Source organism: Eptatretus burgeri, chromosome 4 (assembly GCF_056783735.1).
Source record: "Eptatretus burgeri isolate ZD-2024b chromosome 4, Ebu_testis_v1, whole genome shotgun sequence".
In the NCBI taxonomy this organism is placed as follows: domain Eukaryota; kingdom Metazoa; phylum Chordata; class Myxini; order Myxiniformes; family Myxinidae; genus Eptatretus; species Eptatretus burgeri.
In genome coordinates this window covers 128833229-128849114 of record NC_140964.1, presented here as the reverse complement: position 1 = coordinate 128849114, position 15886 = coordinate 128833229, and the positions used below count along the sequence as shown (strand labels likewise).

The 15886-nt window shown below is 41.8% G+C and overlaps 1 protein-coding gene across 8 annotated transcripts in view; it reads left to right on the top strand.

Annotated features, from left to right (window-relative positions):
• The window catches only part of LOC147029093 (GDH/6PGL endoplasmic bifunctional protein-like), a 67697-nt gene that overhangs the window by 41684 nt on the left and 10127 nt on the right, over positions 1-15886 (top strand). For all 8 annotated transcript variants that reach the window (XM_085880067.1, XM_085880062.1, XM_085880060.1 and 5 more), the window contains 3 exons: positions 1866-1997; positions 4539-4656; positions 4837-5106. In XM_085880067.1, the coding sequence (XP_085736193.1) occupies positions 1866-1997; positions 4539-4656; positions 4837-5106 (520 nt within the window). The remainder of the gene's footprint in view (positions 1-1865; positions 1998-4538; positions 4657-4836; positions 5107-15886) is intronic.

Here is a 15886-nt window from a genome sequence, read left to right as displayed (position 1 = left end):
ATTTCATGTTTTCAGTGATTGCTTTTGGTTCATGTTCCCACAAATTCTCTGGAACTGGAATATCAAAGTTTTTGCAGATGTGCCAGCAGATTACTTTACAAACTCTGTTGTGTCATTGTGTGTACAGCTGTTCTGACAGTCTTTTTGTTTGTTTGTTTTTTTCTTTTGTGTTCTGTCATTAAGCATAACATATTATTCTCTTTGCTAACCCCACCTCCACCCCTCTTCTTTCTATCTTGTTTTCATCTTCTCTTCCTCCCCCCCCCCCCCAATCTCACAACCTTTCTCTTGCTGTCGCTGTCTCTCTCTCTCACACACACACACACACACACACATACACACCCTCCTCACACATCCTCCTCACACCCCTCCCTCCTGTAGTGTAGTGTATAGCAACATTTGGTGAGGCATCACTCTCCCTAGCTTCTTCCTAGCTTCCTCTCCCCTCCCTCCATCCTCTCTTCTCCTCTCCCTCCATCCTCTCCTCTCCCCCCCCCCCACTCAGTCCTCTCCTTTCCCATCCCTCCATCCTCTCTGCCCTCCCTCCTCTCTCTCTCCTTCTTCCCTCCTCTTCCCCCCTTTCCTCCCTCCTCCCCCCTTCCTCCCTCCTCCCCCTTCCTCCCTCCTCCCCCCTTCCTCCCTCCTCCCCCCATTCCTCCCTCCTCCCCCATTCCTCCCTCCTCCCCCCTTCCTCCCTCCTCTCCCTCCCTCCTCTCCCTCCCTCCTCTCCCTACTCCCCCCTTAATACATCTCTCAGCAAAGTTACTAGTTGTATTTGCTAGTGGTAAATAAATAAACACAGAAGCAATAAAAAAAAATGTACATCTCATGCTTGACGCCCTGCAGACGGACTGATAAGACCTATTTGTACTCACCGTGACTTTGCCCTTTGCCATTTTGACCCATTTATCAATTTGTCTTCTCAATATTCTCATAATCAGGATTTGTTGAAAATTTGATGACAAAACTCAAATGGTAAAAAGTTTATGGCCTGGACAGACAGACATTATCATTATATAACATAATCGCTGCATTTAATCGTTTTCCCTGCTGAGAAATACACGGTTTATGGGCAGGGGCCTCCATGTTGTAGCACTTTTCTCCTAGCATCCACATTCCCAGAAGTCATCCCCAAGGAAGTAAAAAAAAAAAACACAGCGGCTCATACAGTTTGTTTTGCAATGGGGCTTATAAGGGCTATTTATTGTTACAATGCCTGCCCTTTCACGTTTCGACCCAATTTTCATTTGTTTTCTCTGTATTCTCATAATAAGGGTTTGTTAAAAATTTGATGACAAAAGCTCAAATGGTAAAAACGTTATGGCCTCTGGAGACACAAACACACACACACACACACAAACACGCACGCACGCACGCACGCACGCACACGCACGCACACACACACTTGCAAAACCCTGTCCCACACTGTGGGGATGGGGGGGGGTAGGATAGGGATTTGCTAATAAAATTTTCTTTAATACACTTTTCTACCACAAGAAAATACCTTTCCTTGCCTATAAAAGCCCATCCCTTTCAAAATGTTCAATACAAGTTTATAACATAGTCTCCCAAGGTGAGTGTTGGTGTGTGTCGGTGGACAAGGTCATGGATATAGAAATGATCAAAAGTTTGTGTCACAGGATTTTATCAACAGAAAGCTGACAAGACTATGTTAACCACGTGGTTAAGTAAGTTTTAATAACATAATCTTATAATCCATTAATGTATTAACTATAGTCTGAACAATGACACTTTCTCGAATCAGACTTTTCCCAACTCTAATCCTCGCTGTAGCACAAGTGTTAAGCCAAATACCACTAATGTCACCGCTCCTTCCCACTTCTGCTTACCCACTTTGGACCCAGGCATGGATGCGTGTGGCATTCGAGAAGCCCTTTGGATGGGATTCCAGTTCTGCAGAGCAATTGAACTCTCAGCTCTCCCGTTTGCTCAGCCCTGAAGAAATGTGCCGCATTGACCATTACCTCTCAAAGCAGGTAAATTGAAAGTGGGCAATTTAGGAATGGTTTGGTAGTGAGGGAAATTTGAGGTTTATGTGTTTATTTTGATGGGGATTGAGTTTCTCATATTATGGGAACTTTCGTACTCATGTTGAAACTTATTTTGTAAGATGCTCGTATGTATCGCTACACGGAAGGGTAGTGGTGATTTACAATGACAGCTACTCAAGTGTAATGGGACATGTGACTTGGATTGTAGACTACATGCCGGGTGGTCTTGCTGCCAAGCCCGTGGTGTGAGGTGCCATGCAAGGCGAACAGGGTTCGACTGGTGTGCCCGGGCAGTTTTCATCACAACAACGTTGTCTAATCTATCCATAACATTTTTTTTACGTTTCATTTCGCCATTTGTTGATTTTATTATCCACATGCATTTTGAATAAAATGGGGATATTGTAATCGGTTCTGTCTATGTTTATCCATCCGTCACGCTTCTGTCTCTCTGTCCGTCTGTCCGTCACGCTATGTCCTCCTAAACGGTTGTGCAATAATTCACCAAACTTGGTAGTTATATTATGATTACCATGTGGCAAGAAGGTGCAAGAACAGTTTCATAGTTGGCCTCCTGGAGCAGACTGAAAAGATCAAGTACCGACAAAAATGCAATTACAGGCATATCTTGAAACATTTTTTAAAATGAAACTTTGAAAACGCAATCAACATTGGTTCAACATTGTACTTTTTGCCATCTTTCAACGTTACTTTAGGTCTGAAGCGTGGGGATTTGCGACGGAGTGCCGTCGACTTCACTCAAGTTGTTTATGCTATGAATGTGGCCGTCCAAGTCAGCCACGCACATCCCTAAGGCCATGTTTGTCCGCACCGAGATCGATTGTAATCTATATTGTTTATTGTAAGGTGATTAAAAATAATTACATCATGCTCAGGTTCCACCTTAAGGCCCTGTCACACCTTGACGATTTAGCCAGCGTATGCAGACGTATGAAAAATTTGTCTAAAACGCTGGCACACGTTGAATACGTTATGGGTAAGTTTTGTATTCGTTAAGAGCACGCTGGCATACGTCGTAGTACGCTGGCACACGTCGTAGTACGCCGAGCTGTTAGACAAAATTTTCCATACTTTAAATTTTTCGACATATGCCAGTGTATGACTCACACGTTCCACATAATGCTGGCCATAAGTTGGAGGCACGTTACGCGATCGTTGACACACGTCGACAACGTTACTTGTAAGTTACTCATAAGTCGAAACACGTCGAGGTAATGATTAGCATACCCGAAACTTATTTCGAACCTATGAGTAATGCGTTGTCAGCACGTTACGCGATCTTTGACACACGTCGACACATGTTACTTGTAAGTTACTCATAAGTCGAAACACGTCGAGGTAATGGTTAGTGTCAGTGTTCCAGACTCCCTGTTTTTTTTTTTTTTAATTTCTTCGGTATGACGGTTGACACTTCGATTTCTAGTGTGGTTATAATATAATATAATTAATAGGCTGCCGCTCAACGATTTAAATCATAACCGCACTAGAAATCGAAGTGTCAACATCACCGTCATACCGAAGAAGAAGAAAAAAAAAAACAGGGAGTCTGGAACACTGACGCTAACCATTACCTCGACGTGTTTCGACTTATGAGTAACTTACAAGTAAAGTATGTCGACGTGTGTCAACGACCACGTAGCTTGCCTACAACTTATGCCAGCGTATGCGGAACGTGTGTCATATGCCGAGTACGTCGAGAAATTTTCAACATGCTGAAAATTTGTCGACGTACTACGACATACTACGATGTATGCCAGTGTACTAAGACGTATGCCAGCGTGCTCTTAACGTATACAAAACTTACTCATAACGTATTCTACGTGTGCCAGCGTTTTAGACAAATTTTTCATACGTCGGCATACGCTGGCTAAATCGTCAAGGTGTGACAGCGGCTTGACACTTCGATGTCTAGTGCGGTTATGATTTGAATCGTCGAGCCGCAGCCTTTTAATAGGCTATGCCACGTGATCGTCGTCGATACGCTTCCGTGCGCTATGCATAAGTTAGACTATCATTTGGCATAGGTTGTGAACGCCGACAACACGCTCAGCATTCGTTGGTATAAGTTATCTATATGTGATTGAAACGTTCTGTTTACATTACTAATACGTTGTGCATATGTCCAACTCGTTATGAATACGTCAAAAACTGGAAGAAAAAAAAACATCAATAGTTCAGCGTACGCCAGTGTTTTATATACATTTTGATACCTTGCCATATGCTGGCTAAAACGTCAAGGTGTGACAGCGGCTTTATTAAAGGCTCTATATCGTTGTGAGATTCACTTGGTTATAAACTCACCCATCTTGGAAAGCAGGTGACAAAATATCACGTGACTTGCATAGATCTTGATTTAAGTGGAATTGTTTCATCCACTAAATAGTTTCTCATATGTTATAAACACACTTTTAAAACAAAAAGTCCTGAAAATTGACATTATATACTGACTTTTATCCCCAGTAATGATGTCACATGTAAGATACACATGACTGTAACAATGTGCAGGCTGTGCAGGAAATTCTGCCTTTTCGAATGAGAAACCGCAACGTGTTGGATCCACTCTGGAATCGGCTTGATGTGGAGCGAGTAGAGATAGCACTCAAAGAAAAGCAAGGAGCAAAGGGCGAGTAACACTGCTATCGCTAACTATCAAATTACACTACCTTTTAATTCAAATTTCCCCATTGCTTGCCCCATAATTCATATTATCTCAAATTCTACACACCACGGAGTTACAAGGTGTAGCTCATAGTTAGAGCGTACAGAAATAACAACTGAAAGCACTGTTTTGTTTAACTTTTAGGTCGAATCGATTTCTTTGATGATTATGGGATCATTCGAGACATCATGCAAAACCACTTGACCGAGATCATGTCTTTGGTTGCCATGGATACGCCGTTTAACCTCAGTAATCATGATGAGGTTTGGCGAAACAAGATGGCAGTTCTCACACGCATCCACCCTCTTTGCCCATGGACTGCTGTGACTGGACAGTACGATACGTATTTCCAAGAAGTTTTGGAAGAGACGAAGAGACCAGCTTCAAACCACAGCCTCACTTCTACATTTGCAGGTGAGACACCGCAATAAGTATTCCAACAAGATCAGTAAAAACTTGAGAAAAACAAAAGTGATGAAGTTACTATGCTCTGCTACTGTTGTACTTCATGAAGAGTGATTATTAAAAGTAATTAAATATTCAGGAATTTTTCTCAGGATGATGTGGTGCCACACCTACGAGCCGTGACACTCGATGCAATAGTCAGCCTGGAAAGCGTGATACCTTTCCGTTCTTTTTACTCCATTACTGTGCTCTCCAGCCCTCTTTCATTACTTTCTCTTTGGTTTGTTTTATTTTATTTATATTTCTTTTTGCAGTGGATAACGTGTTTTTAGGATAGAAGTAATAAAATAACATGATTGACACTGCATGGAGCAGTGATACCTTGATATGAAGCATTGTAATGCCAACCACTTCACTTTGTGTATTATGAAAGAGCGATGATAAGTGTGACAAATGCAAAGTGTATGATGGAGTGAATTCTGACACGATAACACTGCTATGAAAGAAGTCATGTGAGTAATTGGGTGCAATTTGATTGAGTATATATCCATTCATCCATTGGGACCATACTCTGTACAGAGCGTTGGTGCTGCCGAAGCAGTCTCCTTGGCTATTGGGCACAATCCCGGATGGGTCGCCACTCCAACGCAGGATACTCGAATAGCTCGATCATCCCAGCAAGCAGGTACTCACTTTGCCAACCTCAGAAGGATGACAGGCTGAGTCAACCCTACCTAGTATTAATTCATCGGGAAACTGGATTTGAACTCAGGACCCTAAGATCCCAAGCCTGCCACCCTAACCATTAAGCCAACACCAGGCATGTATACATACAGCCTGGCTTGAACACAAGCAAGAACGGAATCGTAGGTTATAACCAACTTATAAACTGTAGCGCAGGTGCCACACTTACTTGAACGAACTCGTAAACCCCCAATACATAGAAACCCCCACCTGTCTTAAAAATACATCCCACTATCCCTAAAATAACTTTTATCTTATCATGTTCTATGTCCAAAAAGAGTCAACTCTGCAACGAGAGTAGGTTTAATAACACCGAAGATGCAGGATGCCGAAACGTGGCTGTCCCCCCACCCGCACCAAGTGCTGTACGCCTTTTTCCATGTTCCCTCTTTCTGAGGTACTTCCTGCATACAACTGCCATACATGAGAGATCTCGCAACAAATTACGTTTGGTTGTATGGTGAGCACGTGGCCGAATTGGGAAGAACACTAACAAACAGTAATTATTTGGTACTGGTAATGCACCTTTATATAATGATTTCACGTGCATACAGAGTGCGATTTGATTTGGGGGGCACGTGGGTTATTCTTCATGGTCATAGAGGTGCGGTTGCCTGTTATCATGATGTGTAATTTTCTTGTTTCTATTTTAATTGTGTGTGTGTGTGTGTGTGTGTGTGTGTGTGTTTTAATGTTATGCATCATGCCCCACTTTCTAATCTTTTAACTGCTGTACTTGCAAGCATGCATTTCACAAACCTTAAACGTGATGTGGAATTTCTCAAGTGAGACACGCAGTGCACAACAATGTACACCAACTCTACAAACTACATGCAACTACAGAAGAGGATTGGAGTGGAGGTGGGGGGGGTGGAGTTGTGGCCACCTGGACACAACTTGAGCATGGGAACAGAATTGAGGATCATTGAGGTGATTCCAATAATTAAGTGAATAAGTAGCATTAGCACAGGCTTCTGTCAATGTGAAAAAAACAACGTTTTGATTGGTTATAACACTGTTCTGGAGACCAAAACGATGGAATTGCTTTGCTTTGAGGGAAAGTTTTCTCAACATTTTGGATCTCAGTTGCAAAACTTCACAAGCGGTGTAAGGTTGGGATCCCATTGGTCCAAGCCTTAGAGTAAGCGGAGTTTTTTTTTCTGGTGTAAAGCATGCTATTTAGAGCTCAAAAGAGAACGCCCTCTTCACACATCTCGTAAGATCCTTCCACACTTTCCACACTTTCCACACAGCCATCATCAACCAACATTAATCCACAATGAAATAGAGGTTTCCTTGATTATGTCCAAACCTAAGGCCTGCTGTAATTTTTGGAAAGCCAACTGGGAGGGTTTCACAACAGAAGTTGAGGAGCAGATCACCATCTTCAACCCTGTCCCGAACAGCTACAGCAGCTTCTGCAAGATCCTGAAAGATACAGCCAAAAACAACATCCCATGTGGTTTTCGCAAATGTAACACACCTTGTTGGTAGCCAGAAACCGACCAACTCCTCCAACAGTATGAAGCTTCTGGGGATCCACATGTTGAATCTGAGCTCTTGGAATCTGGATATGGCCAGACGACAAAGGTGGCAGGAGACTTTTGGGGAGCTTGATTTCACTCATTCAAGAAAGAAAGGCATGGACCCTACGAAGGCATCTTGAAGCTGTCTCATCTGCTCAACATCAGTATCCCAATGTGTCGGGTAATGCCGTTGTTTGTAGGCTGCTCCTCAATTCTAAAGTTGCCTCAACTAAGGAGGCTCGCTATGAAGTCTGCAAGGAACTCTCTAAGACCATTTCGTCATCTCCTCCGACATCCCTGCTTTCTTCACCCTACACCATGGCTGACACTGGCCTTTCCTCCACCAAACAAGGAAAGCAGCAGGGATTGGTGGCATCTATCCTGAAATCTTGAAGAACTCAAGACGCCGCAGACATAATTGGTTGGCTTCTCTTTTTACTAACATGTATACAACTGGAGTCATACCATCAACCTGGAAAGAGGCTAAAGTCCTTGCCATCCCAAAGCCAGGGAAAACTGCTCCTGACCTATCTTTCGATTGGCCAATATCTCTGCTGTGTACGACATAAGACTTGTTTGAGCATGTCCTTCTGGCTAGGCTCTCTCTACTGGTAGAGCCCAACATTCCCAAGGAACAAGCTGGCTTCAGACTTTGTAGGAGCTGTGTTGATGAAGTACTTTCACTTACCACCCACATTGAGGCTGGCTACCAACGTGTGCTCAAGATAAGTGTTGCAGTCATTAACCTTTCATCAGCATATGACATGGTATGGCAACATGGTCTGCTGCTGAAAGCTGCTAGACTTTTCCATTGCCAAGCCACAATGTGTGTCCTTTCTTCTATGCTTAACAATCCAAGATATAGGGTTTCACTCAGAGACCAAAGAAGCTCCATGAGGACTCTGAATGATGGTCTTCCCCAATAGTCTGTTTTAACTCCAATCCTCTTCAGCATATATGTGAGTGACATGCCTTGTACCACCTCAAGGAAGTTTGCCTACACAGATGATCTTGCCCTATTCTACCCAAGCAATCAACCTTGAAGATCTCAACAGTACCCTGTCCCAGGACTTAAAGGTAATGGAGCAATACTTAATCCACTGGAGCCTCCACCCAAACCCAACTAAAGACCACAGTTACCACTTTCCATTTCAGAAAAACAGAGTGGCTAACATCAAACTTCAAGTTTTCTTTTGCGGCAAACCAGTCAAGAACTAACCGTTCCCCATGTACCTTAGAGTCACCTTTGATCACAGTCTCACATTATGCCAACACCTAAAACGGGTTACAGAAAAGATCAAAACTCGGGTAAACATCATCCGGAAACTAGCAGGTACCACCTCGAGATCCAGTGTGCACACACTTCGCACTGCTAGCCTTGCTCTTGTGTACTCTTCAGCGGAATACTGTTCTCCTGTTTGGGCAGACAGCAGACACAAAACACTTGGCCAGTCCTGTAAACACTGATGCGGATAATCAGTAGTACACTGAAATCCATTGTCGTGCAGTGGCTCCCAGTCCTATCTCACATCCAACCCCCTGATTTTTGCTGAAAGGCAAGAATGCTGAGAGAGTTTGATCACATTAAAGCCAACCCAGAGCTTCCAATCCATGAAGACCTGCAGAATCTATGTAATATGCTACTCCAGTCACACAAACCTTTCTGGTGCTCTGCATATGTTTTGAGTGATGTGGGGTTTAACACAAAGGAGAAGTTGCACAATCTCTGGACAGACAACAACATTGTTAACAAAGAACTGGTCAGTGATTCGACATAAGATCCTCCAAGTTTTGACCTCCCCTGGAAAAAGTGGTCTGCATTCAACAGGATCCACACACTCCATGAAAGGGCATCACACCACATCCACAAATGGAATTTCAAAGACATCCCAGCATGTGACTGTAGTCACCCAGACTAGACTATCCATCACATTGTGAATGAGTGTCATCTATGGAAAATTGATGAATGATTTAGGGCAATTCACCTAATAACAGACAGTGCTCTAAATTGGGTGTCAAACTTACTGTGGTGAGAAAACGTTTGTGAACCCTTGAGAAGTTTCTGTATTTCTGCATAAATTTGACCTAAAATGTGATCAGATCTTCATCTATGTTGGAATAATAGATAGAGAGAACCTGATTCAACAAATAGCACAAAAAAATCTACTTTTTCATTCATTTGTTGAGCAAAATGATCCAACATTCAATTTATTTGTTGTAAAAAGTATGTGAACCTTTACATTCAGTAACTGGTGGTACCCCACTGAGCAGCAACAACTTCATCCAAACATTTCCTGCAACTCTTGATCCATCCTGCACATCGGCTTGGAGTAATTTTGGCCCATTCCTCCTTACAGAACTGCTTCAACTCAAAAATATTTGTGGGCTTTCTAACATGAACTGCTCGCTTCAGGTTCTGCCACGACATTTCAATTGGGTTGGGGTCTGGACTTTGACTTCGCCATTCCAAAACGCAAAATCTCTTCTGCTTCAGCCATTCTGTTGGAGATTTACTTATGTGTTTAGGATTTTCTTGTTGCATGACCCACTTTTTTGAAGCTTCGGCTCAGACGGATGGATGCCCTGACATTCTGCTGTAGAATTTGCTGGTACAATCCAGAAGTCATGGTTCTGTCAATGATGGCAAGCTGTCCGAGTCCTGAGGCAGCAAAGCAGTCCCAAACTGTGATTCTCCCACCACCATGCTTCACGTTTTGGATGAGGTTCTTCTGTTGGAATGCAGTGTTTGGTTTTCGCCAAAGTAACGTTTCTCATTTCTGCCAAAAAGTTCCACTTTTGACTCTTCTATCCACAGAACATTTTTCCAATAGCCTTCTGGATCATCCAGGTGGTCTTTGGGAAACATGAGACGGGTGGCAGTGTTCTTCTTGGAGAGCAGTGGCTTCCTCCTTGCTATCCTCCCATGCACATCATTCTTATTCAGTGTTTTCCTGATGGTGGACTCGTGAACATTGACATTAGCCAATGCAAGAGAGGCCTGCAGATCCATGGACGTTACCCTGGGGTTCTTTGGGACCTCCTGGATTGTTGTATGCCTTGCTCTTGGAGTGATTTTCATTGGACGACTGCTCCTAGAAAGAGTAACAATGGTGTTGAATTGTCTCCATTTGTACACTATCTGCCCAACAGTGGACTGGTGTTGCCCATCGTCTTTATAAATGGTTTTGTAATCCTTTCCAGACCGATGAGCATCGACAGCTCTTTCCTCTGGGGTCCCCAGAAATCTCTCTTGATCGGGGCATGACACGCTTCCACAAACCTGTGTGGTGAAGACCAGACTCTGATGGTGATGAACAAAGTTTATGTTTTTCATATCGGGCAGGGCCACCGATCACTCCTGATTGTTATCCCATTGATTGACATACCCGACTGTAATTACCTCCTTAATTGAGCTGATTAACCTCGAGGTTCACATATGTTTTCTGACAAATGAATTGAATGTTGGATCATTTTGCTCAACAAATAAATGAAAAAGTAGATGTGTGTGTGTGTGTGTGTGTGTGTGTGTGTGTGTGTGTGTGTGTGTGTGTGTGTGTGTGTGTGTGTGTGTGTGTGTGTGTGTGTGTGTGTGTGTGTGTGTGTGTGTGTGTGTGTGTGTGTGTGTGTGTGTGTGTGTGTGTGCGCTATTTGTTTAATCAGGTTCTCTTTCTTATTAGGATGTAGATGAAGATATTGTTACGGATTTCAGAATCCGGTCTGATGAATGCATCCACACATCCAGGTCCTCAGACAGTTATTTCCTTAAATGCATGTTCAGGTTAGCCCCATCCCCATGTCTAATGGGATCTTAAATGTGATGCATTGAGAAGGGTAAAGGACAGATCACTTCTCTTATGGGAAGCTTTTTTTTCTTAACGACAGACACGTTTACACACATTTCTTTCATGAGCTCTGAAGCTCGCCCCCATTCTTCCTCAGCGGCAATCTTTCGTGAGCGACGCCCACCTTTTTTGTGATAGCACGGGTCGTCATGGTAACCACGCGCCAGTGGGGTGGGGTGAGTTTGGGGCGGACGGCACCCCGCGGAGATAAAAACGAGCGAGAGGTACATTCTGAGGAGAAAAGAGAGAAAAAGCGTGAGAGAAAAGAGGAGAGAAAAAGTGTGAAAAGCGTGAGGAGAAAATCGTGAGGAGAGAAAATCATGAGGAGGAAAAAGAAAAAGCGAAAGGAGAGAGGAAAAAGCAAAGGGCGAGAGAAGCGAGCAAGAAGCGGGTGTCTAACCAGCGCCGACGAAACAATTCGTCCTTCCCAGTGCTTGGGCAAGCGAGCGGGTGGTGTGCATGTGGGTGTCTGACCAGTACCAACGAGACAATTCGTCCTTCCCAGTGCTTCGGCAAGCGAGTGTGTGGGTGTGAACAGCGCTGCCAACAAGTGAGACACGGGTCGATCACCAACAACACCAGGGTCTAAACCCGTGACGGACGATGTCGGTGCCCTCCAGACTTCGACTGGCGTTCAAGGCTGCCCCGCGAGAAGGTGCACTGCAAAGCTGGGTGCTGGCGACGGACGTGACACGCACGCACGCATTTCAGGACGTTTTCGCTTCACAGACGAATTTCTGGTGAGCGAGACGATTCTTTCCCCTTCCCTCCCCCTGAATGATCTGCTGGGAACCCTTGTCTGTGTTTAGCTGTAAGTCAACCCCCGATAAGCATCTGCTCTTTTTCTCTTTCCTGGCATTTTGATTGATTTTGCTTTGAAATTCATTCTTTATTTACCTCACAAATAAAAAGTTCTTTTTATTTATTTATTTTATTATTAATAAATTATTTGTCGATTTCCAACCTGTCCGTGTTTGTCCTTTCCTTCCATTGGTCTAGCATTGTCCGGACCGAGATAGACTGGGAGGTAATTACCACAGATTTGACCAAAAAATCGTCGGCACGCACCAGCGGTTAAAACGCTCGGCCACCCTAATTAAAATCTAATCGAGATAACATTGGTGCTTTGCCGAGGGCACGCTCCCCGCTCAGGTAACCACGTGACCTTGAGTTAAACGGAATAATTAGACGGTGGACACTGGAACTCGTGGTTGACTGGGTGGCGTTCGTGGTTCTAAAACAACCCACTGTACCATAACGTTAATTGTGAGCGGTGACCCCAGGTCCGGCTCTACCGAGGACAACCGGGGATTAATCCCCCTGAGTGACAAGCTGGTGTCTTGGTACCCGTGGCAGCAACAACATGATCACATTTTCAGTCACATTTATGCAGAAAATTCTACAGGGTTCATAAAGTTTTTCTCACCACTGTAAGATTTAGATCTGTGAGCTGCAATCTGTCACATGCAAGCAGCAGCAAAAGAAGAAGATGAAGAGGAAGAAGAAGAAGAGCTCAAATTAATTGTGTTCAATGCACCAAATTGAAAGGTCCTTTTATTTATTTACTTATTTCAAGTCAGTTATGTTAATCGTGATAAATGACAGTGATTAATTAATGATGATGATGAATAATATGAATCATTGATCGATGTCTCTCTGAGGCACAATTTATTTCAGTATTACACTGTAACTTATGTGTGATTCTAACTCACTATTACTCGTTAAACTCGGTATGCCTTTACCTTGGGATTACACGGTATGCTCTGTACGCTTTTATATCAGTATTACATGATCGGCTCTGTACACATTTCCCTCACACACGGTAAACTCAGGACACTTTTACTTGAGTATTATACAGTATGCTATGTATGCTTTTACCTCAGTATTTTACAGTATGCTACGTATATCTTCAACTCAGTATTATATGATGCACTCTGTATGCTTTACCTCAGTATTATATGATACACGATGTGCGCTTTACCTCAACATTATATGATACACTATGTACGCTTTACCTCAATATTATATGATACACTATGTATGCTTTACCTCAGTATTATATGATACACTATGTATGCTTTACCTCAGTATTATATGGTACACTATGTACACCTTATCTCTATTATATGATACACTCTGTACGCTTTACCTCAGTATTATATGATACACTATGGACACCTTATCTCAGTATTATATGATGCACTATGTACGCTTTACCTCAGCATTATATGATACACTATGTACGCTTTACCTCAGTATTATATGATACACTCTGTACGCTTTACCTCAGTATTATATGAAACACTATGGACACCTTATCTCAGTATTATATGATGCATATGTGCACTTAACCTCAGTATTATATGATACACTACGTACGCTTTACCTCAGTATTATATGAAACACTATGGACACCTTATTTCAGTATTATATGATGCATATGTGCACTTTACCTCAGTATTATATGATACACTATGTACGCTTTACCTCAGCATTATATGATGCACAATGTGTGCTTTACCTCAGCATTATATGATACACTATGTACACCTCACCTCAGTATTATATGTTGCACTATGTGCGCTTTACCTCAACATTATATGATACACTATGTGCGCTTTACCTCAACATTATATGATACACTATGTGCGCTTTACCTCAGCATTATATGATACACCATGTGCGCTTTACCTCAGCATTATATGATACACTATGTGCGCTTTACCTCAGCATTATATGATGCACTATGTACGCTTTACCTCAGTATTATATGATACACTATGTACGCTTTACCTCAGTATTATATCATACACGATGTACGCTTTACCTCAACATTATATGATACACTATGTGCACTTTACCTCAGTATTATATGATACACTTTGTACGCTTTACCTCAACATTATATGATACACTATGTGCACTTTATATCAGTATTATATGATACACTATGTGCGCTTTACCTCAACATTATATGATGCACGATGTGCGCTTTACCTCAGTATTACATGATACACTATGTACGCTTTACCTCAGTATCATCTGATACACTATGTATGCTTTACCTCACTATTATATGGTACACTATGTACACCTTATCTCAGTATAATATGATACACAATGTGCACTTTACCTCAGTATTATATGATACACTATGTACGCTTTAAGTCAGCATTATATGATGCACTATGTGTGCTTTACCTCAGCATTATATGATACACATTGTACGCTTTACCTCAGTATTATATGATACACGATGTCCACTTTACTTCAGTATTATATGATACACTTTGTGGCACTTTACCTCAACATTATATGATACACTATGTACGCTTTACCTCAATATTATATGATACACTATGTACACGTTACCTCAGCATTATATGGTACACTTTACCTCAACATTATATGATACACTATGTGCACTTTACCTCAACATGATATGATACACTATGTACGCTTTTCCTCAGTATTATATGATACACTCTGTACGATTTACCTCAGTATTATATGATACACTATGTACACCTTATCTCAGTATTATATGATGCACTATGTATGCTTTACCTTAGTATTATATGATACACTATGTATGCTTTACCTCAGTATTATATGATACACTATGTATGCTTTACCTCAGCATTATATGATGCACTATGTGTGCTTTACCTCAGCATTATATTATACACTATGTCCACCTTACCTCAGTATTATATGTTGCACTATGTGCGCTTTACCTCAACATTATATGATGTATACACGATGTACGCTTTACCTCACTACTATATGATACACTATATACGGTTTACCTCAGTATTATATGATACACTTTGTGCACTTTACCTCAACATTATATGATACACTATGTACGCTTTACCTCAACATTATATGATACACTATGTACACGTTACCTCAGCATTATATGGTACACTTTACCTCAACATTATATGATACACTATGTGCACTTTACCTCAACATTATATGATACACTATGTGCGCTTTACCTCAGCATGATATGATGCACTATGTATGCTTTACCTCAGTATTATATGATATACTATGTGTGCTTTACCTCAGCATTATATGATACACTATGTACGCTTTACCTCAGTATTATATGATACACTATGTGTGCTTACCTCAGCATTATATGATACACTATGTACGCTTTTCCTCAGTATTATATGATACACTCTGTACGATTTACCTCATTATTATATGATACACTATGTACACCTTATCTCAGTATTATATGATGCACTATGTACGCTTTATCTCAGTATTATATTATACACTATGTACGTTTTACCTCAGTATTATATGATACACTATGTGTGCTTTACCTCAGCATTATATGATACACTATGTACGCTTTACCTCAGTATTATATGATACACTATGTATGCTTTACCTCAGCATTATATGATGCACTATGTGTGCTTTACCTCAGCATTATATGATACACTATGTACGCTTTTCCTCAGTATTATATGATACACTCTGTACGCTTTACCTCAACATTATATGATACACTATGTACACGTTACCTCAGCATTATATGGTACACTTTACCTCAACATTATATGATACACTATGTGCACTTTTCCTCAACATTATATGATACACTATGTGCGCTTTACCTCACCATTATATGATGCACTATGTACGCTTTACCTC